The 24,733-nt window shown below is 52.0% G+C and overlaps 2 protein-coding genes across 10 annotated transcripts in view; both read left to right on the top strand.

The window, feature by feature from the left end:
- PIK3R6 (phosphoinositide-3-kinase regulatory subunit 6) overlaps nt 1-15,326 on the top strand; it is a 38,183-nt gene extending 22,857 nt beyond the window's left edge. For 5 of the 9 annotated variants that reach the window (XM_074607729.1, XM_074607732.1, XM_074607728.1 and 2 more), the window contains 14 exons: nt 630-699; nt 1,080-1,263; nt 2,080-2,227; nt 3,445-3,531; nt 3,995-4,451; nt 5,439-5,538; nt 6,296-6,571; nt 6,926-7,036; nt 8,621-8,711; nt 9,420-9,490; nt 9,730-9,820; nt 10,300-10,370; nt 11,464-11,576; nt 12,337-15,326. In XM_074607729.1, the coding sequence (XP_074463830.1) occupies nt 630-699; nt 1,080-1,263; nt 2,080-2,227; nt 3,445-3,531; nt 3,995-4,451; nt 5,439-5,538; nt 6,296-6,571; nt 6,926-7,036; nt 8,621-8,711; nt 9,420-9,490; nt 9,730-9,820; nt 10,300-10,370; nt 11,464-11,576; nt 12,337-12,493 (2,027 nt within the window). In that variant the 3' untranslated portion in view covers nt 12,494-15,326. The remainder of the gene's footprint in view (nt 1-629; nt 700-1,079; nt 1,264-2,079; nt 2,228-3,444; nt 3,532-3,994; nt 4,452-5,438; nt 5,539-6,295; nt 6,572-6,925; nt 7,037-8,620; nt 8,712-9,419; nt 9,491-9,729; nt 9,821-10,299; nt 10,371-11,463; nt 11,577-12,336) is intronic. The other 4 variants (XM_074607735.1, XM_074607737.1, XM_074607733.1 and 1 more) reach the window with 1 other exon arrangement.
- A 4,223-nt stretch (nt 15,327-19,549) lies between these two features.
- MFSD6L (major facilitator superfamily domain containing 6 like) lies at nt 19,550-22,104 on the top strand. The gene has a single exon (XM_074607560.1). It carries the CDS (start codon nt 19,680-19,682, stop codon nt 21,648-21,650), a length of 1,971 nt encoding a protein of 656 aa, XP_074463661.1. The 5' UTR covers nt 19,550-19,679; the 3' UTR covers nt 21,651-22,104.
- The last annotated feature ends 2,629 nt before the right edge of the window (nt 22,105-24,733 follow it).

Raw genomic sequence — 24,733 nt, 5'->3', positions numbered from 1 at the left:
CACCATCACTTCAACCGCTCTTCCCCAGTATCACTTTGTCTGGAGCTCCAAGGTCCACCTTTATCTCACCTGACTTCTGGTAAAACAATGATTCAGTGTGGAGAGATGGGGATCTCCAGCGGGGTTTCTCTGGGAGCACCACAAGGTTCACAAGATGATTGCACCCGAGCAATGTGGGGTGGACGTATCTTCCCCACCCTACAGCTGGGTGAGAGTAAAGTACATCCCTCCCGATTCAGAAATGCATTGTGTTCTTCACATCTACCCAAATGCTGTCCCCTGCTGCGGCCCCTGGTATGGAGGCCGGGAGTAGGGCCCTTCCTCCTGCTTCCGACTCCACTCCTAAGCTCATAATCCACTAAACAAAGGAAGGGAAATACAGGAAATTGTCCCTGAATAGAAGGGGTTTTCTTTTTATGTAGCGTGGTCTATCTTTGTCCTTGACTATTTTTAACTCTGAGCCTGAATCTTGGCTCTTGTACATCATCTCTCCAGCAATGAGCGTTCGCCGACTTGGCAGACCCACCATCAGCCACTACAACCGGGAGCAGCGCTGAGCTGCTCTGGTGAGTTGTGTTGTTATTTCCCGTGCTCTGACTCCTGCCTGTTTATCTTCTTGCATTCGTTAGGTACGTTGTACCAAAGAATGGTCATTTCCGAACAGAGTCTTAAAAGCGACCCGTACCCTTATCAGGAAAAGTGAGTAGCGCCTCTTCAAATGTGCTGTTACTTGTATTTCTTTTGTAGTCTCATAGTGAAATCTATCCTTTTCCTGTGCCCTGAATTAACTTTGGATGGAACAGACAATTTGGACATAAACGACATGGCAGCACATGGTCCTGGGGGAGCTTTGTGTTGGGAGAGCACATTCCTCCCATGTGTCTCAATTTATTTCCACGGTCCTGGGGGCAGGGAGCCTCCCTGGGCAGGGAGACAGGGCAGAGAAGGGGAATATCAGCAGCAGCCCTTTTTCTTTGCGTGGGATAATGGAGATCTGATCTTCTTACTCCAGCCCTGATGTCAGTAACGGGGAGTCCTCGTCTCATCTCCCTCTTTTCCCGTGTTCCCGCCCTATGCAGGATTTTCATCTTTGCCGATCCGGAGCTGCTCTCAGAAGCCATTTGCAACGCACTGGTCACCGACACAGAGGCAGCTCAGGTGTCCCAGAGTCCCCGGGCATGCATGTGCTATGTGGTCATCCACGCCATGCAGGCGTCCCTGGGCGAGGGCTGCGATGTCAGCGGCTTAAAGAGAAGCCTCCAGGTAACTGGCAGCACTTCTGCGGCATCCCGTATGGTTTTCCAGTGGTCCTGCTCTTGCTGGGCATGTCAGAGCAGGGAAAGGATTTTTGGCAAGTGGGGAGACCCCTCAGCTCCTCACTGCAGGTTTCCATCCCCAGTAGCCCCACCGGTTACTTGCAAGGCCGGGCTACAAGCAGAGCTAGTGTTAAAGGAAAAAATTCTCCAAAAATAAAAGAGTTGCTATAGCAAAAGCCAGAGGTTTTGAATCTTCAGTTTGATTTTTCAGTTTTGCACAGCAAAGCTGGGCTCTGCAGCTGAAATACAGGCTCCTCTGTGATCCCTGGTTTGGCACGATGAGTCATTGCAAAACCATCTCGGCAGAAATGTTTCAACCAGTTTTCTCCCAGACCTCCTCCAAGGAGCTGTGGGGTCCCGGTAAGACAAAAAGCTGGTTCAGATAGGTGACTTTGCAGGGGGTCTCAGCAATCTCCACGCAAGAGGACGCCTTTGTGTGTCTGCTGTGCCTATCTCCCCAGCTTCCACTTGAGCTGTCACTGGAGCTGCCAGCTCTGCTGCGGGCTCCCTGAGCTGGTGGCAGCCGGGAGCACAGCACCCATCAGCTGCAAACCTGCCAGAAAAAAGTCTAAGCAAAGAGCACAGCCAGCAGCTCTCCTCCTCCAGCCTTCCCCGGGCACAGGAGGACATTTGTGTCCTCTGCTGTGAAACAGTAATTTTTGCAGGAGTCATTTGCCCTCTTTCTGTCCCCTCCCGTGGCCATGCCCCTGGAGCATCTCTTCTTTTCACGCCTCCGGGTGCTAATAGCTGCTCCTCATGACAGGAGATGCTCACGAGCGACATTGAGCACTGGTTCCGGCAAGTGGTGGCGGCAGTGGAGTGTGCAGGACACGAGGCGAACGCAGACCGTGGCCAGCACGCAGCGAGGCTGGAGGAGATTTACCACGCCATCCTCAGCACCTTGCAAGCAGGTGAGCTCCAGGCCAGCCATCACGGTGGGTGAAGGGAGCAGTGAAGCTGGCAGGTCCCTGCCGTGTCCTCACCATTGCCCTCCCATAGCTGTCCATCCCCACCTCCCCTCTGCCTCCACCTCAGCAGCATCCGTCCCCGGGATCAGGTCCCTGCAGCCTGGCTCCTTGCAGTGACCTGATGTCCATGATGCCAAACGGCACGTGGCAGTAGAAGGCAGATTTGTCGCCTGAGGAAAGGGACCGTCGCAATCTCTGCTGCTAATTCATCTGCCCTGAGGCCTAGAGACACGTCTCCATTGTTTGCAAAGGGTGCCCTAGTTGTTCATCTTCATTGTCCAACCACGGGAGGTTGGACAGACTCTCCAGTGCTCTGCTGGTGTAAGACACATCTTGCCATGGCCTAGACTGGGGAGACACTGTGCACCACTCCCTGAAACCTCCTTGCACTGCTGTGGTGGACAGTGGTACTGCCATCTCCTTCCATCCCTGGCAGTGCTCTATTCCAGCCTGGTGCCATCGGGGCTACATGGACTATAGTCCCCACCCATCGCAGCTCCTTACACAAATCTGGGGAAGACCAGAGGGAAATGGGGATCATGCTTCCCTCTTGCTCCAGGTGGAAGGTCCCTGCATCCCAACGCCATCCCCAGAAAGAGATGGAGCCTGTCCCAATGCAAGATATGGGCAGGAGCAGACAGTGGTGGAGGGAAAGGAGTGGGACCATCTCCACTCCATTGGACCACCACTTCACCAAAAGGTGGCAGGGAGCTATTCAATTGTCACACTGCTTCTCCCCGAGCCATAATGGGTTAAAAATAGCCAGCGATGGTGGTGGCAGAGAGCTCTCCTTCATCTCAGCTGAGATCGCCAAGGGGAGGTCCTGCCATGAGCATTGAAGGCCCAGTGCTCAAAGAATGTTTTATTTATTTTGCAATCCCTCTGCTGTCTGCAGCAGAGCAAGGTCCTTCGCTTGCCTGTGACTGCTTCCCCATCTTCGTTCCGCCCTTTCACTGATGGTGTAGGAACCTTTTCATGGCTCAATTGGTGAGAGTAGAGGTCTGTGGTTACAGTCTCAGGTCTGGCCAGAAGGCGACCAGGGTGGGAGATCCCTTGGGGTTGGCACAGGCTCTCTCAGCCTGTGTCTGAAGCACAGCATTGGTCGGGGTGCAGGAAAACTGTCTGCTCCCATGTGTCACAAGCATCCTTGTTTCCCCCAGGCGATGCTTCCTCGGGAGGGCTGCAAGGTACCCCTCTGCCCAACCCCAACATCAGCTTTCACCTCTGGACAGAAGAAGACCAGCTCTGTGAGTGCCCTGGGGGGGCTGTGACGAGTTCGGATGGTACCTGAGGCTGGGAAGCCTGCACAAAACGAGCCATTTAGCCCTGATTCTTGGGCTGTGAGTTTCATAACACTTGCCCAAGGGCCAATCTTGTGGAGGCTCGTGCTGACTGCACCAGCCTTCCTTCTTGTGGAGTGTCGGGGTCAGGTCAGGCGATGAGGGGGGAAGAGGGGTGAAGGAGATGAGGGGGGGAACCCTGTGGGACAGGCTGCATCAGGATGCACCCAAAGTGCCTGATTTGAGTGATACTCAAACTGAGCTCTCTTCATTGTGCAATGTGAAATGGGACTGAAAGACTGACTTCTCTTGGACCCTCTGGTGGAGATCTTGACCCTCCAGTTTGCATGAGAAGAGGGGAGCCAGGGCAGGACTAGGGCTCAGCCGGAGTTTGGTTGTATTTCCCTCCTCGAGCTCCCTTCTCCCACAGGGAAGGAATTGGTGCTGTTCATCCGCCCGCTGTCGCAGAGCTGTGAGCCCAACTGCCTAAGCCAGGACCTGGACAACTTTGAGATCCAGGACATCATTTCGGACTGCGAGTACTGTGAGCAGACCCGCTTCTCCGTGCTTTCCACCGACAGCGGCATCGAGCGAGACCTGCCCGCGGCAGCCGAGGAGCCCTTCGCCCCTTGCAGTGCCGAGACAGAGCAATCCCGGCTCCACAGGAAGGGTGGCATTAAAAAAAAACTGTCACCGCTGGAAAGCGTGGCCTTCCTGCAGGCTGGCTGCAACAGTGCTGGGGCAAAGTCCCCGGCAAAGTCACAGAAGAGAGTGAGCGTCCTCCCAGAGCCTGCAGCCCCACTCCAGAGGCTCCACACTGCCCGCATCGTGCTGCTGGGGGACGACCGGATCCTGGGGCGCCTGGCCCAAGCCTACCACTCTTTGAGGTAACTGGTGGCCACAGCCTCTTTGGCCCTGGGGGCTTGGGGAAAGGGAGGGCAGGGTGAGGGCTTGCTCTTCAGCCTGCTGATGCAGCCAGAATGGCTGGGGATGGGGTTGGGCTCCAGTGGTACCTCAGACAGGGTGGGACACTACAATGTCCCATGGGGAGGGGCTGTTTGCAAGGGCATGTAGCCATAGGACGAGGGGCAATGGTTTTAAACTAGAGCAGGGCGGGTTTAGATCAGACATTAGGAAGAAATTTTTTCCACTGAGGGTGGTGAGACACTGGCCCAGGTTGCCCAGAGAGGGGGTGGAGGCCCCATCCCTGGAGACATTCAAGGCCAGGCTGGATGAGGCTCTGAGCGACCTGATCCAGTTGAAGATGTCCCTGCTGACTGCAGGGGGTTGGACTAGACGGCCTTGAGAGGTCCCTTCCAACCCAACACATTCTATGATTCTATGATTCTATTCTATGACCCAAGTTGTTTTGCACCCAAATGCATCTGACTTCACTGGCTGCACGGTATCATTTGGCTCTGTTGGCCCAAACAATGCACACAGGGAGTTTTTCCCTTCTGTCCATGGAATGGGTTTAATGAATAATAAACGAGGCAAGATGCTTTCCTATGCAAAAGGGAAAAATCCTAAAGAAAAGCTGTTTTCCAGCTGCCCAGACAGGAGACCAACGTAGGGTGGGTCTGGGTTGTGGTGCAGCAGCTGGGGAAGCAGAGCTGGGTGTGGAGGGGACTGCTGGTCTCAGCTGAGAGCCTGTCTGCACGATGTCCCTTACCCCTGTCGTGTCCCCTTGCCAGATTTGGGAACCCTGGGCCATTACTGCCATCCCGTCACACTGGGCAAAGGAGGCGTGTGAGGAGGGCACGTGCTCCTGTCGCAGAGCAGCTGTGGTCTCCTGGCACTGCCCAGCCTTGGCCAAGAGCTGTTTTTCCTCCACCTTCCCCTTGTGACACGGCTATTTATTCTTCCATTTCAAGGAAACGAGAAACACGGCGAGTTTTCCTGACTCCTAGGCTGAACCTGCAGTTCTACTACATTCCAGTTGTGACAGGGCAGCCAAACACCTTGACCGTTGCGGTGAGTTTGGGTTCAGCAGCTCCGGGCACTGCCGCCGGCTGCCAGTGGCTGACGGTGTTTTTGGAGGAATTCCTGTTATTTACAGGAATTCATATCCATTAATGACTAGTTCCTAGAAGCAGGAGGAAGGGAGCCAGGACAGGGCTGGGCTCAGTTTGCAGACTGACTTCAGGAATCCATCAGCTCCAGAGACATTCAGGCTGCTCCAACTTCCCGGAGGGGTGATAACTGACAGCCTGGAAATGGCATTCTGTTTTGCTGCTGTGCCCCAGCTATAGGAGGATCGAGGGAGCTTTAGCAAAGGACTGATGTTTTTCTCACCTCCCAAATGCTTAGGGGAAGCGGCCGCCCCTTACTGAAGGCTTTGCCTGCTTGGTCATGGCCCCAGTTTTAGTTCCGCAACTCACTACCTTGCAGTTTATCTCGGGCAAATCTCTTCCCTTCTGACAGCCTCCAGACAGCGATAAATAAACAGTTGCACTTCTCACAATGTTTTAAGCTGGCCCAGAGTTGGCTGTCAATCCTGACAAATGTGCCATTACAAAAATGAATATTTCTTCTTTTTATTCTTCACTTGGTCTTGAGCACCTGCTAAGTGAGTGCTGCAAGAAACGTTTTGCCATCTTCTCTGGACCAAGCAGGGAAGGTGGAAGGATGGGACTCATGGGACATTTCTGCCCCAGCTCTCTCTGCCTCCTCTACGGCTCCAGGTATTTTGAGCCGTAATCGTACTCTGAGCTGTGTGTTTCTCCCACAGGACCACGCTGTCACCGGCCAAGAGGAGCTCTGCGAGGTGGCCAGGTACCTGGGCAGAGCCGACCCGTGGTACGAGAGCAACATCAACACGCTCTGCCACATGATTCCCAAGCTGGCCACCATGGTACGAGGGAAACCTTCCCACCATCCCAGCCTGGCCCGTTCCCCAAACACGCCTGCGGTACCTGAGGACGAGCTTGTGCCCTGCAGGGCTCCTCTGTCACCCAGAGAGAGGTTTTCTCCCTGCAAACCCTCCCCGGGGCTGGCAGCTGGGAAGGTACATACAGCTGACACTGCCCCAGCCCACAAGACCTATTTGCTACGATGGGGTTTTTTGGCTGAGGGACAGGAAATGGCAGATTTCAAGAAAGAAAATGTAAATGAGACATTTGCTGAAATACCCCCAGCTCTCATTTCCTGGCAGTTTGAGCCACCATCGATAGCCTACAAAAAAGGCTGGTAGGTGGGCGCAAGCCATCGCTTCTCCCGTTCGCTTTGACTACTCATGGCAGAGCAGCATGGCGCTGCCCCGGGAGACAGGTCATTATTTATCTAGGAAGGCATGGGGGTTAGTGGCAGCATTTTTGAGAAGTGACTGTGGCTGATCCATGATGTGATTTGCCCCCCACAGCCTTCCTCTCCGAGCAAACATCTTGTGACTGATCTGTTCATCGCTGATGTGATCGCGTACTACGTCCGCATGGGCGTCCAGCCCGTCTGCTTCCAGGTCTACGCCGTGAAGGTGGGTGCCACATCTCTTGTGTCTTTGGGTGGCCCTGAAAGGACTTGCAGAGCCCCACTGCTGGCAAAGTCGTGCAAAGTCAACAGGGTCTGGGGGCTTTCGGCAGACATCTGAGCCTGGATCTCCGTACTCCCCAGCTCGCTCCCTTCTTGCCAGGCTCCCGGGTCTAGCAACTCCCCGTAGCACAGCTCAGCCAGAGCCAATGATCCCAGGAAGGCTATTTCAGGATCACCCAGGTCAGCAAAGTGAACCTTGAAATTGGCCCGTAAGGACACAGATTTCCAGCTCTGCTGGACTTGGGTTTGCTCAGGAGCTCTGGCACCTCCTGCTGCTTTAGATGCTGTGAGCAAACAGGAGTTTACGGAGTGGCTTTGCCAAAACCATCCTGTACCTTGCAGGGGCTTTGCAAGGCTTCCTGAAACACCATTTTATTTATTTCCTGCCAGCTTTTCTCTGAAATGGCATCACAGTGAGACCTAGCATTTGATATGAGAGCAAAGAACTACTGTATTTGGTGGTGTAACATCAACCCCCCCCATCTGCTTCTCTGGCAGTTTTCCCCCTTCAAAGCTTAGGGTGGTACTGATGCACACATCTCCTTTTAATCTACCCATAGCCAACGTGGCAACCTATTGCAGCAAAGGGGCAGCTATGACATGAGCAAACTGACAGGTGGCTTGCAAAGAGCTGGAAGAGCTTTGGCAATTACTGGTAGAGCATCACCAGGACTTGAATTAATAACAAGTAGCTCACAAACACTTGAAGCAGCTGGTCCTCAGCTTGTGGGGCTGGAGATTTGGGGGTTTTGGTGAATTTTTATTCCACTCATTTCTCCTCCAAGACAAAAATCAAAAGCAAGCGAGGGAGTGGGTGACTCAAGCAAGGGGAAGAGGAACTGCGTCCAGATGTGGTTTTCAGATAGAGGCACCTAACCTACCCTGCTGTCATACAGGGTGTGATGCCGCTTCATCTGGAAACACTACGCCTGGTTTGCCTTTTTGGTTAAGACCACACTGTTCCTCTTTGGTTGCAGAGAGTTTTCCTGGAAGTTACGGTCAAGTCCCATGGGAGCTGGACGTAGGGCTAGGAGAGGCTCCCCAGGCCCTTATATTCATATTCTGCCCAAAACAAGCCCATGAAAAGAAAACGAATACGTCTGAAGTGACCAGTCGATTTAGGTGTATCAGGGAGAAATTAGCTTAGCCTTGAAGCTAAGCCAGCGTCTGCAGTCAGGCCTGGGGAGCTGCTCCCCTCCACCTGGGTTGTCCCTGGGTGGATGGCTGGGAACAGACTCATCTGTGAGGGCGCAGTGACACCCAGTGGCAGGGGACACTGCCCGTGGCTCTGCTGGCTGGGCCCTCCGCACTCCTGGCAAGGTTTGCCATGCTCCTGGGCTTCAGAAAGCAGAGCAAAAGTGGTCGTCTCCACCCCACAGGCCCCCTGGCTGCCATGATGAGGTCATAGATTCCCTTTGATGATGTCACACTGGGGTGCTCTGGAGAACCTTTTGATGTCACAAGCCCAGTGTGACATCACAGGGTGACTGAGGAGGAGCTGTTTCTTAGAGATTTTCCTCTCTTTCAGATTTTCTTCAATGACCCAGCGCAGGAGCCGGCCGAGGATGTGTTCCTCACGGAGCTGAGCACCCAGGTGCAGGAGAGCAACCCCCACAGAGGTGTGTGCGTGTCCCCAAGATGAGCCCTGCAGCAGGGGCTGCCATCCTGGGCAGGGGTCCTGCTGGCCCCAGCTCCCTCTCGCCCTGTCCCTTAGCCTGCAGCCATCAAGGCCATGCCGTGGGGCACTATCCCTTGTTCCCTGATGAGCAGAAGGCCTCCCCAAACACCTCCATCTCCCTCTCGCGCGCATGACACCAGGCTAAATGAAAGACCTTGTGGTCGCTGGCTCCTGGTCTCAACCAGCTCTTGTAGACTGTGCCCTTGGTTAGCTCCATGACCCTCTGAATTTGAACCAACATCATATTTTTGTTGAGGAAACAAGATGGGCTTTACAGCCATTCCCATTGCCAGATGTTTTCCCTACTAGAAATTCTGCTTCCTTGAGTTGCCAATGATGGGACAAGGGTGCTTGAAGGCTGGACTGTTACAGAGGTCACATCCAGCCCTTCCATCAGTGCTCCCTGGTGTCCAATCCAATGGATGTTTGCCATTGTGATTGGGCACAGAACCTCAAATGCATCCATCCCACCGGACCTGTTAAGTTCACAGACCCTCAGCTCCCATAGGCAAGGAGAGAAGGGCCAGTCTGCCAAACCACAAGGGCTGTGTGACAGAGGGGGTAGCTCATCCCATGGGAGGACCCCTCTCTTGACCACAGACAGGTGGGATGAGTGAAACCTCAATCCTACATGGTTCCCTCCTTGCAGAGCTAAACACGAACAAGAAGAAAACCACCCCGGATGGCCCTGGCATAGATCTCACAGTAACATACAGAAAGGTAAGTGGGGCTCTCAGCAGCCCAAAATGTCTCCGCTCACAGGGACCTCCATCACAACACAGATCTCCCAAAAGGAGTGCTCTGGCTCCTCCATTCCTCTGGAATTGCACTCCAGGACAGAGAGGTGGTGATGAACTTTAAAAGCCTGTTAGCTAACCCTGCCTTTGTGAAAAACTGCCCCCAAACCTCTCCATGTCTAACCTCCCTGCCAGGGTGAATTAACAGAGCCTTTCCTGCAGGTTGTGGTGAGTGACCGGGCGAAGGAGATAGCAATGTCACTGCGTTCCACAGGTCTGGTGATGAAAGCCATCCCTGCTGATGAGGCTGAAGGTGGGTTTCTCCTGCTTGGAACTACATGAAGAGGGTTTGCTGAGTTTTCTGGTGCTTGATAGAGTAAATCCGACCACAGTACATAGTGTCAATTGTGCGTGGGCTGTGGGGGTTGAATCAGTGACGTGCATGTATTGGTGTCACCACAGGCTGTGGCTGTATGCTTTCTTGTGAATGATGTGCCTGGGGCTCCCTGTAACGTGGGATTCAGCATAACCGTAATCTAGATTTGGCGACTTCTTCCTCTTGTTGCAGCCTTCCCCTTTTACCTTGCCCTTAGCATAGCCTGTGAGGTTTCCAGCCTGAGCCCTGAGCATGATCCCACACAAACCCTTACCCATGGAGCTTGCTAGAGTCCTTTTCTGCTGATCCCATGGATCTCTGGCAGTGCACCCGAGTGTGGGATCTACACCAGCCCCACTCAAAGCTGAGCTGAGATCGTGCCATGGTCTAAGGCTAACCCCCTGCTTCTGTTGCAGACCTGGTGTGTCTGAATGTGAACATCACTGAAATCATTAGGATCAACAACTTGTCGGGACGGTCCTTCTCAGTAAGTAGCTGTGGGTGGTCACAGCCCTGGAGGGGCCGGCCAATATGTGGAAATCCCTACAACAAGGGTGAAAGGCGAAACACTCTGTGAGGAGGAGAAGGAGGAGAAGGCTCTGGGGCCACCCTGCTCAGAGAGTGTTTTGCAATTACTTTCTATGGCAAAGTCTAGATTTTTGAGCCAAAGCCCCAGATGCCATCCCTGCTGCTCAATGCCACATCGAATCCTGTCTCAGGACACCCTGCAGCTGGGCTGATGCTGTGACCCCAGGGAAGAACCGGAGAAATAAGGCTTAGCCCTAGTCATCGTGGCTCCACCTGGGTACAGGAGAGGGTCTGTAGTTTTGCGATCAACTTCATTAGCTCCACACCTCCAGCTGCAGTGCCCTCCCCAGACCCCATGAGTTAATCCCCACAGAGCTCACGAAAATAGAGGCCACTGCAGAAATATTTTAACAAAGCATAAACGAGAAGCAGGAACTTCAATGAATCTGATTACCAACTCAGAAAGATGGATATGCAAGAGATGAGACTGAAAACTTGGACTCCTGTCCTTTTTGTTTTACATGAGAGCTCAAGTAGACCCCAGAGGACACGCTGCCCCGTGGTAGTGTGTCACTGCGGTTTGGGTGGCATTAAGTATTATTGTGCCTTGGTCATTTGAGCCCTGGAGCCTCCAATTTCTCAGCTGGTATTTTTAGCTAGCCAGCACGCTTTTGCTTATTTTCACCTGGCTTTCAGAAACACCAAGGTATTTTAGGCCACACTGCCCACCACGGTACACCATGGCCCTGGAGAACAGACCATGCCCCATATCAGACATCCCCAACGCTGCAACCTGTGCAAGCATTGCCAGTTTTGAAAGTTTGCCCTTGCAAAATTTGACCAGGTTGTGATTACAGAAAAAGGAGACAAGACAGACACTTCCCTCCTAATGAATTCACCTTGTGTCACATCTGAGGTTAAAAATAAAAATAAAAAGAGAAATGTCATCATCGGTCCCTTTCATACCCAGTACGTGCACACCCGCCATCACCGCGCAGCCAAGGGAGGGGAAGCGAGTCACTCACTGGGCTCTTCCTCCTCTCTCAATCCAGGCGGTGGCCAACAGGTTGAAAACACGCAGTATCAAAATCAGGAGCACAGAGCAGAGACCCTTCATGGTGTGTCTGGACAAGGACAGCAGAAGAGCCTACAGGAACGTGATCAGGTGAGAATGCCACACGTGCCAGGCTCTGCACGTCTTGCCGGTGACCTTGCATCCCTCCCTGGAAGGGCTCCCAAGGTGGCAGAGCTCTTTCCTAGGGAGTCCTAGTCCTGAAACTCTACGTGACAAAAGACCCATGGGCAAATACATTGCTTCTCCAGGGAAAGCAGGACAGAGTGGTGCTCTCCTACCTTTGTGGTTTTGGGTGATGGTGTGAGAAACAAAACAGTTCTTCCATTTTAAGAAAGCTGCTGTCATTAGGACAGTAGAAGGATAGATACCTCCAGGGAAAAACTGAGCTCTTCGATCTCCTTAATTATATTGTGGAGCTGATGACCTCTCACTGACTGCATTCCTCAGCAGAGTGTCTCAAGCATATGAAGGTAGAAGGAGAGAATTCAGCTCTGTGAAAATAGCAGGGATCAATGTGCCTATAGTTGCTGCAGTGACATATGATGTGTTGGAAGCAGACAGACAGGTGGGTCATGGTCCATGGACCACGTGGAATATACATAAAATGTGAATTTCTGAGAATCGAATTGAGCCAGGCTAAGGACACTGGTTTTGTGGTCAAACACTAATACACATCAGCTCATCTTTCCAGCCAAAACCAGTTGAAAAAGCATAAAAGCAGCTCCTCATCTCAATGTGACAGCCCACCCTCAGCAGTCAGTGGAGAGACCTGATGTTTAGTCTGAGTTCAGGCTCTGGCCCTCAAGGGCAGATTTGCACATGCAGTAAATACGTTCTTGTGCTCTTGCAGTGTGGAAGTGTCTCCTTGCCTAGAGCCCAGCTACTGCTTGCAAAAGACAAGGACAATGAAATTCAGCCTGCATGAAACAGAAGATGTGGGGCTTGTGAAATACATGCCCAAGTCCCTGTTGTTGCCCATCAACACATTTGCAGGCGTCATCCAGTGAAGAAAATGAGAAAAAGCTGGTGCGAGAGATGTAACATTGGATCACAGAGAAGGTGGAAAAAGAAAACACACTAATAGCCACCAACAATGGTTTTACAATGGTAGTGGTGTACAAAGCTGCAACAGCAGAGGTGGATAGGGCTCAGGGAGGACAGCTGTGCGCTGCTGAATGTGCTGAATGACAGCGATGACCACAGCCAACCTCCCCTGCCAAGGGGCAGGGCGTTGCCGAAGAACTGAGTTTTAACCTTTTGCACAAGTCAGGGAAAACCTTTGAGCTTCTTCGTTTCAGGAAGACTGGGGGAAATACAGCTGAGGCACTGGTGCTTGCTGTGCTTGTGGGTCGCAGAGCAGTTGCTAGCAGTAATATTTATTATGGCGATGTCTCACAGCCCGGCAGGGGATCAGGGCCTGTTGCACTGGGTGCTGCACAGCAAACTCTTCATTCTGGCACAGGGTGATGTATTTGAGCAAACCAGCAATTATTCCCCTGAGTGATTTAGGAAACCTCACTGTAAGCCTGGCCACAACCAGGACAGCATGTGTGTTTAACGCAGCTTCTACGGAAGTCAGTGGAAAACCCACTGTTGTTCCAAAGGGTTCGCACAAAGTAACGATGAATGGTGTGAAACAGGGACGTGGGACATGTGGTGCAATATTTGGCAGTGACGAAAAGGGCAAGAACAGCTCAGGCTGCCTAGGCAGTGCTGTGGGATGTGCTCGGCTGCGAATGGCATAGATCTGCTTGAAGAAGAAACCTGTGAGCAGACAACGGAGGCTGCACAACAGCTCTTTGTCATCTGAGCTGTACCTTTGAGTCCACCTGGGATTTCACTGGGGCTTTGCTACATGGCCTCTCCACATGTGGTCCGGAACCTCACGTGCACCGGTTGCATTCCTCCAGCTGTACATCCCAGGAACAACCACCTACAACCCCAGCAGCAGCGGACCTCCTCCATGAGGTCATCCAGCAATCCCTCTGCATCCCAGCCTGCCTTGCAGTCCTGGTTTGGTCTGCGTCTGCTGTGCGGGTAAGAGATGTGGAAGAGCAGAGTAGCGCTCCTGGGAACGACGGATGGACAGGATGCCTGCAAGACTTTTCCGTTCCTTTCTTCTGCTGCTACCACGGTGTTGAAACCCTCCCCTGGTTTGCAGATGGGCCAGGCTGAGCAGCGACAGCCCAGCTCCTGCATCCACCCAGGCTCAGATTAACCCCGTGTTAAGGATGACCATGTAGGAGGACCCGTCTTCATTCCAGCTTGTGGCTGACTGAAATAATGGAAGCAACATGGTATTTATTGACTTTCTGAATGTGTTCTGTGGTTTCTGGGGTGTGTCCAGGGAGCCTTCCCTAAATTCATGTTGAAGGGGATTTGGGGGCATTCCTTCGATGACACTATCATTTTTTTATTCTCTCGGCTCCCAGACAGCTCGTTACCTGGGTTGTCTTCGCTCAGGGGTGCTTGCTTGGATCAGCAGTCCAAAGAAAGTGTCCCTCAGCTTTGTATATGTGCATAGCAACTATTCCCAGTCATCTCTGGCTGTCACTGGTGGGGAGACCTTGGAGCCAGCTCTGTGCTACTGGGTGATGCTGACTCAGCTGCAGTGGCAGTGGCAAACCCCTGTGTTAGCCCTGATGGCTGGGGACAAAACCACCCCTGTCCTGTCCGTGCCAGGTCTGCCCGGCCCTGGGGAGCTGCACCTCTGGAAAGTCACTTCTGTTTAACCACCCACACCTGGAACAAGGAGCTCACCTCCCAGGTATCCCAGTCTGAGATACTGGAGAGGACTTTCCCTTCCGCAGAACTGCTCTGAGCCTGTGGGGTTGTCTTGGCTGGTTAGGCCCCATGGAAATCTTCCTTGCATTTCTTGGCACGTGCACGAGGCTTTAGGGGTTCAACCCTCAGGCTTCCCTGGTCCCTCTCTTTGCCAACAAGCACAGAGTTTCCATATTCCTGCTGCTGTCATGCACTGTCACCTGGCACAGCAGCCATTGCCGCTTCCTGTTCCCAAGCTAAAGGTATATTTCCTCTCACTTTGAACGTACTGTGCAGTCCAAAACAACCGCTGAAATACACTACTGGGGGCAGAGCAGCTCCGGAGCTGTCGGCCGGTGATGGGTTATTTAGCATTGTAAAAAGCCTCCAGGTCCCAAGAAATACCTAATCCCAAACCAGCACCAACAGTCGAAAGATCATGTTGGGCAACAGCAACAAGGCCATTTCCTAAGGAAGCTACCTTGGCCTGCTGGCAGGTGTAGCCCCTCGCTCCCGGCTGAGCCAAGCACAGTCCCCGAGCCTTAATGTCCCTCACAGGAGTCACAAAGCTGCAGGATCTCAGCAACAGTGTTCGGTTCCTCAGTACCTGTTTTTCACCTCCATTTGCTCACAAATAAAAAAATTATTGATGCCCACCAATGCCAGCCTTAGGCAGCAAGCATTTTGGCCCTGAAGGAAGCTGAAGTTAGACAGGAGGCTCAGAAACAAGTCAGGAAACGCCTGCTTGCACCAGCTGTTTTCCTCTGTGAGCTGCTGCGTAGGGTAACACGGGGTTTAAGGGGTGCCCAGCGGCTCTTCACACCTCTGCCTCCCCGGGGGTTCACTGGGGTGTTCGTGTACCCTGACACGCAAGGCAAATGCTCACAAAGCCAAGAGACGTACGCTGGGTTCGAGCATGGTCTGCGGTGTCCAGAGCTTACTCTGTACAGTTGTAAATGATGTAGATGGATTATAAGTTATTTGTATAGCTGTCAGAGATGATCTGTATCAGAAGGTGCAATCCTTTTAATGCCAATTAATAAAAAAAAGTAGAAAAAAAACCCAGCAGAAACTGTCAGTTTGTTTGGGTTTTTTTATGTTTGCGTGTGGCTAGGGAATAAGCTGGTAGGAATCGAAAGACATCACTGTCATTTGGCCCTCTATGGCTGATGTTGCCTCCTCCCCTCCTGGGGGCTACCTGCTATGTTACACAGAGAGAGATTTCATGGCCAAAGAGCCCTTTCGTGAAGGGATGGGCAGAAATGGCTGAATTGCAGGAATTCGGAAGCAGCAGTCTACAACCCCCATGCTGGCTGCCCCTCGATTTCCCTCTGTGCTGGTACACTCTGTCCCCACGGCCTGTTCCCCTTGACGTCTGTCACTTCAAAGCACCCCATTCCCTCAGCGGGGCCAGCACTTGTCCCAGCACATGGAGGCTTGGGCTGGGAAGGGGGTGAAATGCTGGCTGCATCCAGCATCCTCTACAGCCTGCTGATCCTACTGAGCGCAGGAGCTGCTCGTTGATAGAGCAGAAACAGTCCCTGAACTCGTGCTAATGAACTAGCACAGCTGTGAAAAAGAGAATTTCACAGGTTTATTTAGCCCTGGAAATCATGGGCAGCTAGTGCGTATCACAGAGCGTCCATAGTACAGGGACAGTGTTCAGGTATACCCTGTACCCAGGTGAAATGCCTGGAGGACAGTGGCGGTGGACCTCAAGGGGATAAGGGTGGACACGATTGCCTGGAGACTGGGAGAGCACAGAAACCTGAGCACAGGGTGCGTTCATAAATAGCAGAGCTGGAGGTAAGGCTTGCGGGCACAAACCCTCCTGGCACAGCTGTGTTAGGGGTTTTCACTGGCAGGATTCTCCAGCTCACTGGAGAGACTCCCAGCCTTCCAAAGTCCCTCCTGAATGCATTTATTTAAGCCATTATATCACACTTTGTTACATCAAAATGCCCCCAGCTCTCCCTGTGTGCCCAGCTCAATGCCGAGCAGAGACGCAAACGGCCCTCATGTGGATGGTGGCTGATGCCGAGCTGGCTTGGCTTGGCTAAAGTCCACACGCGTGGTGGCTTACTGTGTCACCCCGCGGCCCCCGCTGCGTCATGCCAGGTCTGGCTGAGTCACTGCCGCCTCCTCCTCCCGCACAAACCCAGACCAGCCTGGGCAGCAAGCAGCGCTTCGGCACTGGCAGGTAGTTAACGTGATCCCCAGTTAGCTGCCTGTGAGTGCTGCATTCTGAACAACCCCCTCCTTCCATCACCTCTGCCGAAATACCGCCTAGGACAACCTGAAAACACCCACAGGCTGTAAATAATTAAACACTATTTGGAAAGGCTAAAAAAAATCACCTCTTTTCCAGGGAGGAAAAGCACCAAAATTTTTCTGTACCAAAATTAAAACTTTCAGAGGCAGAATGAAGCCAGCAATAAGAAACCCTGCTATAGATCATTTTTACATAGGAAAGAAAATGCATCTCCCACCAGCTCCATGGGAAGACCTACGGGCTGATCGAGGGGGAGGACAATGCTGCATGGCCACCGTTAACGGTAGGTAATTGTGTCTTCGTCAAACGACCTCCCCAGCAGCAAGGTGCCAGGAATAAATCAGTGCTAACAGCAGTGTTCACAGCCCCATCCATATTTCATATCCCACCGGCGTGACTTCAGCCGCTCTCTGCTCAGGCAGCTCTTCGCTTTTCTTGGCTGAACTCACTGAGCCCTCCAGGGGCACCCAATGTCCAGGTGGTCCTGCCTGCCTTTGCCCCATGGCACTAGGAGGTCAGACCATAAAGCTGGATGAGGGCAGCCTTCAAACACTGCCAGGATAAATACAGAATGGAGGAAAAGTCTCTCTTAAAGGCGTTTCAAAGCAAGGAGAATGCGATCTCCCCATGTCTTGTTTTGGGCTCACCAAAATCGAGGCTCTGCTGGTTTCTGTGCTGCGCTATGCTGTTGGTGTGTGTTTTCTAGGTGACCTCAGGGGCTGGAAACAACTCCATGGGATGTCAGTGTCATGTCGGCTCCTGTGAACACTCAACACATGGCACGGCATGCAGAACAGCCAGCTATAAAGCACTGTAGTAATGCAGGACTATGAACACATCACTCAACGCATGGAAACAAAAACAAAGAGTCTACGTTGAAAGAAGGTATTCCCCACCACGAATGATGATTTAGGAGATCTGACTGCACTGAGCTCCTCAATTCAGTGATTCATGAGCCTATTTTTACATGTTTCCTTGCATTTTTCCCACTCTGCCACAGCAGAGATGTTGTCCCAAAGCGGGGTCGTTTACCCGATGTGCGAGATGCCAACGTACACAGAGGCATTGCCACCTCTGCCAGGACTGCTGCAGACCACCAGTACCGGAGTAACCATTCTCTTACAGAGACGCACGGTGTAAGTGCTCAGCAGCCAGCTCTTCCTGAGCTTCGCAGGGCTGGAAAGGAGAGGAGCAGAGCGAAGGGTTAGCACTGAGAGGAGCTGTGAGCAGAGAGCTGTGGGGCCAGGGGATGTAGCTGCAACCCTGAGGCAGCCGCCCTAAAGCAGCTTAAACCCTCAGGGTGGGGAATACGCCGGGTACGCTGAAAGCCAGGAATGATGCAAAAAGGGGTCGGTGCTTGCTGTGGGATTGGGATATAAATTTTTCTAACCTTCATAGAAATAAGCCTTAACAGCCCTGGGAGCCAGAATGGCTGACTTCTACATGGGAGCTACGGGGTGAGATCACAGACCCCCGTGGTAAGAGGGAACCAGATATGTCTCCCCAGAAGCTGGGCCGGTTCCCTCTCAGCAGGCAGGGGAGGGATGCTGCAGATGGGCAGGGGATCCAGGCCAGCCCCGATGGCCATGGGGAGGGACAGGGAGAGCTCCGATGCCTGAGCAAAGTGTCACGGGCCGATGCCTCATTCCACCGCAGCGACCCAGTGCATCGCCCAGGCCAGGTCACCACGTCCCTGCAGCGCAGGGCTGACAGCAGGAGGTCATTTTGTGGGCCAGTGGGCTGGGGAGTGCCCAGTGCCTTGTGTGGAGCTGGTGAGATTTTATATGAAAAAGGGAAAGAGTTTCCTCTCTGCTCTGTGACCAGCATGAAATGTTTTGTTTCTGAAAGTCCATCCTGGGTCTGAATTGAAGAGTTTAGCTTTTATTTTTCCACATGTGGGGAAACACTGCAGCAAACAATGTCTCCTTTTGGGACCTGAACCAAGTTGGAACTTCAGAGAAAAAAGCCCCCATGTCCCTTACTTTGTACGAGAGAGGCAGCTGAGCCACTCTGCTCCTTCTCACTGCGGCTGGGATGCTGCAGCACGAACTGCCTAGTGCGGAAGGCACGAGGGGAAAGACCTCGGAGCAGCTGGCCACGGACATCCCATGGGATCCGCGTCCTACCCCACAGTGACCTGGGCCTTGATCTTACCCACGGCCTGCAAATCTCACTCCCTCCAGGATAAAGACAAAAATAAACAACTGTAAGGATGGAAAACAAATGTTAATCTAGTCAGAAAGCATTAAATCTGAGCTCAATATTCAGGCTGAGGCTTGCAGTCGGATTTCGCAGGCCTTGCTCCCCACCCAGTGGTCCCCCCAACACCCTCCCAGCATCGTGCACCAGGTGGGGCTCCTTGGGCCCACCATGGCCCACAGGACCCGCTTCTCCCCGGGGGAGGCCAGGGCTGAGGGGAGCGGGGCTGAGGAGAGCGGAAGATTATAGAATCATAGAGTCATAGGATGCGTTGGGTTGGAAGGGACCTCTCAAGGCCACCTAGTCCAACCCCCTGCAGTCAGCAGGGACATCTTCAACTGGATCAGGTTGCTCAGAGCCTCATCCAGCCTGGCCTTGAATGTCTCCAGGGATGGGGCCTCCACCCCCTCTCTGGGCAACCTGGGCCAGTGTCTCACCACCCTCAGTGGAAAGAACTTCTGCCTAATGTCTGATCTAAACCTGCCCTGCTCTAGTTTAAACCATTGCCCCTCGTCCTGTCGCTACATGCCCTCGCAAACAGCCCCTCCCCAGCTTTCCTGTAGGCCCCCTTCAGACACTGGAAGGGGCTCTAAGGTCTCCCCGGAGCCTTCTCTTCTCCAGGCTGAACCCCCCCAGCTCTCTCAGCCTGGAGTGGGATGGCTGAGGGGAGCGGGGCTGAGGGCACCGCGCTGAGGTGGCGGCGGGGCGGGAAGGGGGGCCCCGCTCCTCCCGGCCGACAGGCGGCGCTGTTCTCCCCACCGCCCGCCGTCTCCTGGCAACGGGGCGGGCCCGGGGCGCGGCCCCGCGGCTGCAGCAGGTGCGGGCCGGGCCGGGCGGGGAGCGGCGGAGGTGGCCCCGCGCCTTGCAGGTACGGTCACCGCAGCCCGGAGGGGTGGCGGGGGACCCGGAGGTGCGTGGCGGTCCCGCCGGTGCCCGCGGGAGGAGCATGCGGCGGCGCCATGAGCGAGCAGTGGGACGTCGGCCGGGCCCTGGCCCTCTCCGGCCTCTTCCGGCTGCTGCAGGGCGCGGGCAGGGCCTGCGCGGCCCCCTTCCTCACGCTGTACCTCCGGCACCTGGGGCTGTCGGCCCCGCTGGTGGGCGTCGTGGCCGGAGCCAAGCACCTGGCGGCAGCGCTCTGGGCTCCCCTCTGCTCCCGCTGCCCCCGGGGCCGAAGGAAGCGGCGCCTCCTGGTCGCCAGCTCCTTGCTGGGCTCGGCGGGGGCCAGTCTGCTGCTCACCCTCATCCCGCCCGCCGGCGGGGACGCGGGGTACAAGTACTGTAACGCCAGCCAGCTGCCGGGTGACCGAGGGGCCGCCGCCACCGTGCCCAGTCCGGGCACCAGCAGCCACGGTGTTTTAAGCACGAGTGCTATTACGAACGCAAAAGCTGTGACGAAAGAAACAGTGGAAACGACCGCTGATGTTTTAATAGCGAGCGGAAAGCCAACACTAACCAGTGCAGCCTTCCAGGGACTATTTGGCCTGACAGATACTCTCGAGAAAAAAGGCAGAGGGATTGGTGAAGGTGATACAAAGACAAATGGCTACTTGGATGGTCCCTCCGGCTGGACAACGTCTGTGGAAGCAGTTAACAGGGAAACACAAGCACCAGAAATGCCAGCTTTCTACAGACCTCCTTTACATAGACTTGAGGAGGAAACGAGCAGCCTGGGTTCTGCTGCAATAGATGTTTCTGATACTGCTGAAGAAAGCCTTTATGCTACTGAAAGTAATGAGCTCTCTTTGTTTAAAACAACTCTTCCGACTGTTGGAGACGTTTACGTGTCTGGAAACCTTTCAGACCACCAGAAAGACACTCAACATGTCAGCTTCGAGGCTGTGCAAAACATCTTTCAGGACAGAGAGCATCAGATTTTTCTTATGGTACTGGGTGCTGTCGTGCTTTGGGAGGTGTTGGCTACTTCTCTCGAATGGACAGTGGATGAGAGTCTCTATGAATATCTCGACTTTGTTGACGCGACTGACAGGTACGGCAGGCTGTGGATTTGGAGTTACCTGGGTGCATCTGTAGGCGCCTGCAGCATTGCCATATTTGTGGATCAACTGAATTGCTTCCTCAGCAGTACAATCACCCGCCTCGCTGTCCATTTCTATGGCTATGCTCTCCTGATAACGCTCTCATTGCTTGTCAGTGTCTTTTTTCCTGTCCACGTTCCCAAGAGAACCGACCGTGTTAACAAAACCGCCAAAGCCCTGGCTCTCCTGTGGAGCGACGGCCGAGCGATCCTGTACGCCATCACCGTCTTCCTCACCGGCACGGCTGGGTCTGCGGCGCACAACTTTCTCTTCTGGCAGATGCAGGACCAAGGCAGCAGTGAGCTGTACATGGGGCTGTCTGTGGCCATTGGGCTACTTGCTGAAATTTTTCTTTATTTCTTCAAAGGGAAGTTGCTGAGGACTTTCTCGAGCAGCAAAATTGTTGCAGTCAGTCTGAGCCTCCTGGCAGTACAGCTTCTGTGCTACTCCTTTTTAAGGACTGCGTGGCCAGTTCTCCTTATCCAGATTTTATCCGCCTTCAGTAGCGGTGCTTTGTGGTGGGTGGTTAACATGACGGTGGATGACATAGCCACTCCAGGCATGGACAGGTCCCTGCACGCTGTTTTCCAGGGTCTCTGCTGTGGTGGAGGAGCAAGTGTGGGCAGTTTTGCAGGGGGATTTGTCGTGAAGCACTTTGGCCTGCCAATTCTGTACAGGGCGTGCTGTGTGTGCCTGGTGCTGTGGCTCTTCTTGTTCTTAATTATCCAGTCTAAATTGCCACGGCAGAAAAAAATTAATTATTCTCGTCTCCTGGCTGCTGATTCCAGCGATATGAGTGACTCTGATGAGGAGAACGAGAGGGACTGGCTGGTAAAAGCTATGAAGGATGAAAGCTTTAATAGGAATTGGTCACAACAGCATGGGATCAACTAATCTGTACTTGAATGTGAGGGGTGGAGTGGTAACGTGGTATGATGATGATGATGATGTCCAGAAATGACTGTTAATTCTAAAGTGCTAAATACATACAGTATATATCTGACAGGACAGATTTTTATTAAAAAAAAAAATTATAAATCTTTTTATTTTCTTAATTTATAGTGGTCTTGTAGTCATTTTTCCTTTTTAACTTAATGATTTTGCTTCCAAAATCATAACAAGGTATTTCAGGTATACATTTGCTGAAATGAATGTAGCTAAGTTTTTAGTCAAAAAGCAAACTCAAAATTCTTGCTCCCCAGAGCTGATGCTGTGGAAACTGTGAGTGAAAGCTGTGACCTGTACTTTGACACAATCGAATGATAAATATTGTAATGCTAAGAGCACACTAAGCTTTTTCAAGGTGCTATGTCTGTGAAATCCTTTCGCTGAATAAGGGATGTGAATAAAAAATTGGTTCATTTGCTCTGCTGTCGTTTGTAAAAACAGGTTTTGCTGCAGACTGCCTCTCTTCTCGTGTTTGGGGATTTAAATGTGCTTCTGCATCGGCATCTATTGGGAAAAAACCTCCCATGACTTACAGTCAGTGCCTGCGGGCTGTCCAAATCCAGCAGAGCAGCCCGTGGACTTCCGTGTGGTTATTTACCTAAGGTGGCACCTGGCATTCAGGGTGACCAGGAAGCAGTCTGCCCTCCTGATCTGAGTAACTTCCGTGGGCTGGGAATTCACGTAGGGGGATATTCATGGGATACGATTTCAGAAGGAATTTGTCACGGGCTGAGTTGATCTGGTGGAAGCTGGTGATCTTCCCCCGGTCAGTTTGGCCTGAGGGCAGCGCTCTTCTTACCTTTCCTATTTAGAACTAAATCTCTGTCCTGAACGGGGTCTGCTAACTCCAGACAGATCCTCAAGCTGCCTTATCTGCCTCGCCTTAGCCTCAAAGCGCGCATTTCAGCACCTCTTCGGTAGGTAAGATTTGCTCACAAATTAAAAATTGGTGGTCTGGTCTCGTTAAAAGGTCTGTGTCAGACCTTAAGCGGGGCTGGTGGAAAAGCTTTGAGCCTTACAGTCCTTTCAGCTGCCATCAAAAGCTGCTCTCAGTTTATTAGGTGCTTCGTTGGTCAAGTGACTACAACATTGCTTTGCAGAGGGACAGATTTTAATAACACTTTCCTAATGTTTTACAAGCTGCAAAAAGCAGAATATTTATTTAAATGCATATTTAATGTGTTATATGTAGGTGGCATTGCAGTCTGTCACCCCGCTGCGTTCTGGACCCAGTGGTTGGAGACGAGGAAAAGCAAAGCCATTGAAGAGAATCTCTTTCTCTGTTTGCATCGATTCCAGATTATACGTACATCAAATGCTTTCAGGGCAATTAGCTCTCCGTTTTCTTGGCACAAATCACTGTGCCATGCAGAATACTCTACGAGAATGACTCTATAGATAGAATTGTCCTCGTGCCAAGAATAGCTGGAACTTTTTATTAAGATGTTACCTTCTCCCAGGAATTGAAACTCAAGTTGAGAACAATTTGAGTGTCAAGAATTTATCCCAGCCTTATTATCATATAATACCTCAGGAACTCTAATGACTTGTTAATAGAGTATCTGACTTCAGCCTTGAGTAACGTAACTGCGAGCAGCACATCACAGAGCCATGTGTGCTTTTGTGAGCTGAAGGCTGCAGAAATAGCTGGAATGGTTTAAAATGCGGTTGCTTCTTTAGCTGGAAGTGACGGCCCTCATTTGAAGCCAATTAAATTTGCTCTTTTTATCTGCTCCAGCGTGAGATCAGCTGCTGGAGTTCCAGTTTTGCAAAGAGAAACCTTGAAATGAAAAGTGCTTGTGCAATCCGTCCTTTGACCGTGGTGGAGGGGTGACAACGGCTGCCCGGCAGAGCCCCGTGATGTGGCTGTCCCAGGCTCTTACCTCCGTGGTCATTTTGGCCAGGGATGTTTAGATGTTCTCAGCCACCGCCGCTGTGAACAGGGAGGATTTAAGGTATGGCCCAAAGCTTAATGTCAGTGTAATAATACATAATATGATTCTTTTTTTTTAAGTTATTAATCCAATAAACACATTGGGTGCTGACCCCGGAGAATCACATTTATGCGTTTTGAAATATGTTCTGAATTACAAACGACTCTGGAAGTGGACGTGGCAGAGGGCTCATTCGCTGCAGAAATTGCACCGGTTTGGTTAAATCATTTTCCACTGGGGTTTATACTGTTTCTGTGTGTGAGCTCTACGACATCGGTGACTCGGTTTCTTCTTCTCTGACGGTCACAGACCCTGCAAGCCAAAAGGGGAAGGAAAGAGGTGGATTTGAATTGTTCTCTCTCAGGCTTCTTCGCTGACCGTGGCTTTCTTGTTCTTGTGGAAGCAGGAACGTGCTAAGGCATTTAATGCCGTCGGGAAGAAGATGTAACTGAGAAGAACCAAACTGCCTTTGGGGAAAATAGTTCCTTATGGTGTATTTCCAACCACATCAGTGGTTATTTTTGCATTACTTTGCAACTATTTACCAAAAAACTGGATGTTGAAACTAATGTTTCTTTAAATTTTTATTCTTAAACAGCAATTGTAAGGTTAAAAGCTTATATGTAGAGATTTTTTATTTTTTTGTTTTGCCCCTTGGTGTCAGCCCAGGGTCTAAGTTAAGCTGTGTCCTTCTTCTCTGAATACGATTTGATTTAATTAAGCTCAGGAGGCAAATCATAGTTTGCGCTGAGGAACAAGTTCTGCACAATGACGGTCTTTGTAGCTCTTAGATTTTAAACTTCCCATAGCTCAATGTATGTGTACTTTGTGAGAGGTTTCAAAGGATCTAAGTAAATCAGTTGTATTAGATGAGACATCATTTCCCAAAAAATGACAAAGGCCTCTTTGCTTATCGTGAAACAACTTACCGGCCCTCAGGTAGTTGCGATACACAGCTGATGCAGCTGGACTGCAATCTGAGTAACTCATTGCATCAGACGCCTTATCTTGCTTTTAAAAATTCTGTTCCCGAGCTATAATGGAACTAAAATTGCAGATTCTATCTTTCTGGCAGTTATTTTATGATGGGATATC

Source organism: Larus michahellis, chromosome 14 (assembly GCF_964199755.1).
Source record: "Larus michahellis chromosome 14, bLarMic1.1, whole genome shotgun sequence".
Classification (NCBI taxonomy): Eukaryota; Metazoa; Chordata; class Aves; order Charadriiformes; family Laridae; genus Larus; species Larus michahellis.
The sequence above is the reverse complement of the archived record's forward strand: the minus strand, read 5'-3'. Positions and strand labels throughout refer to the sequence as shown.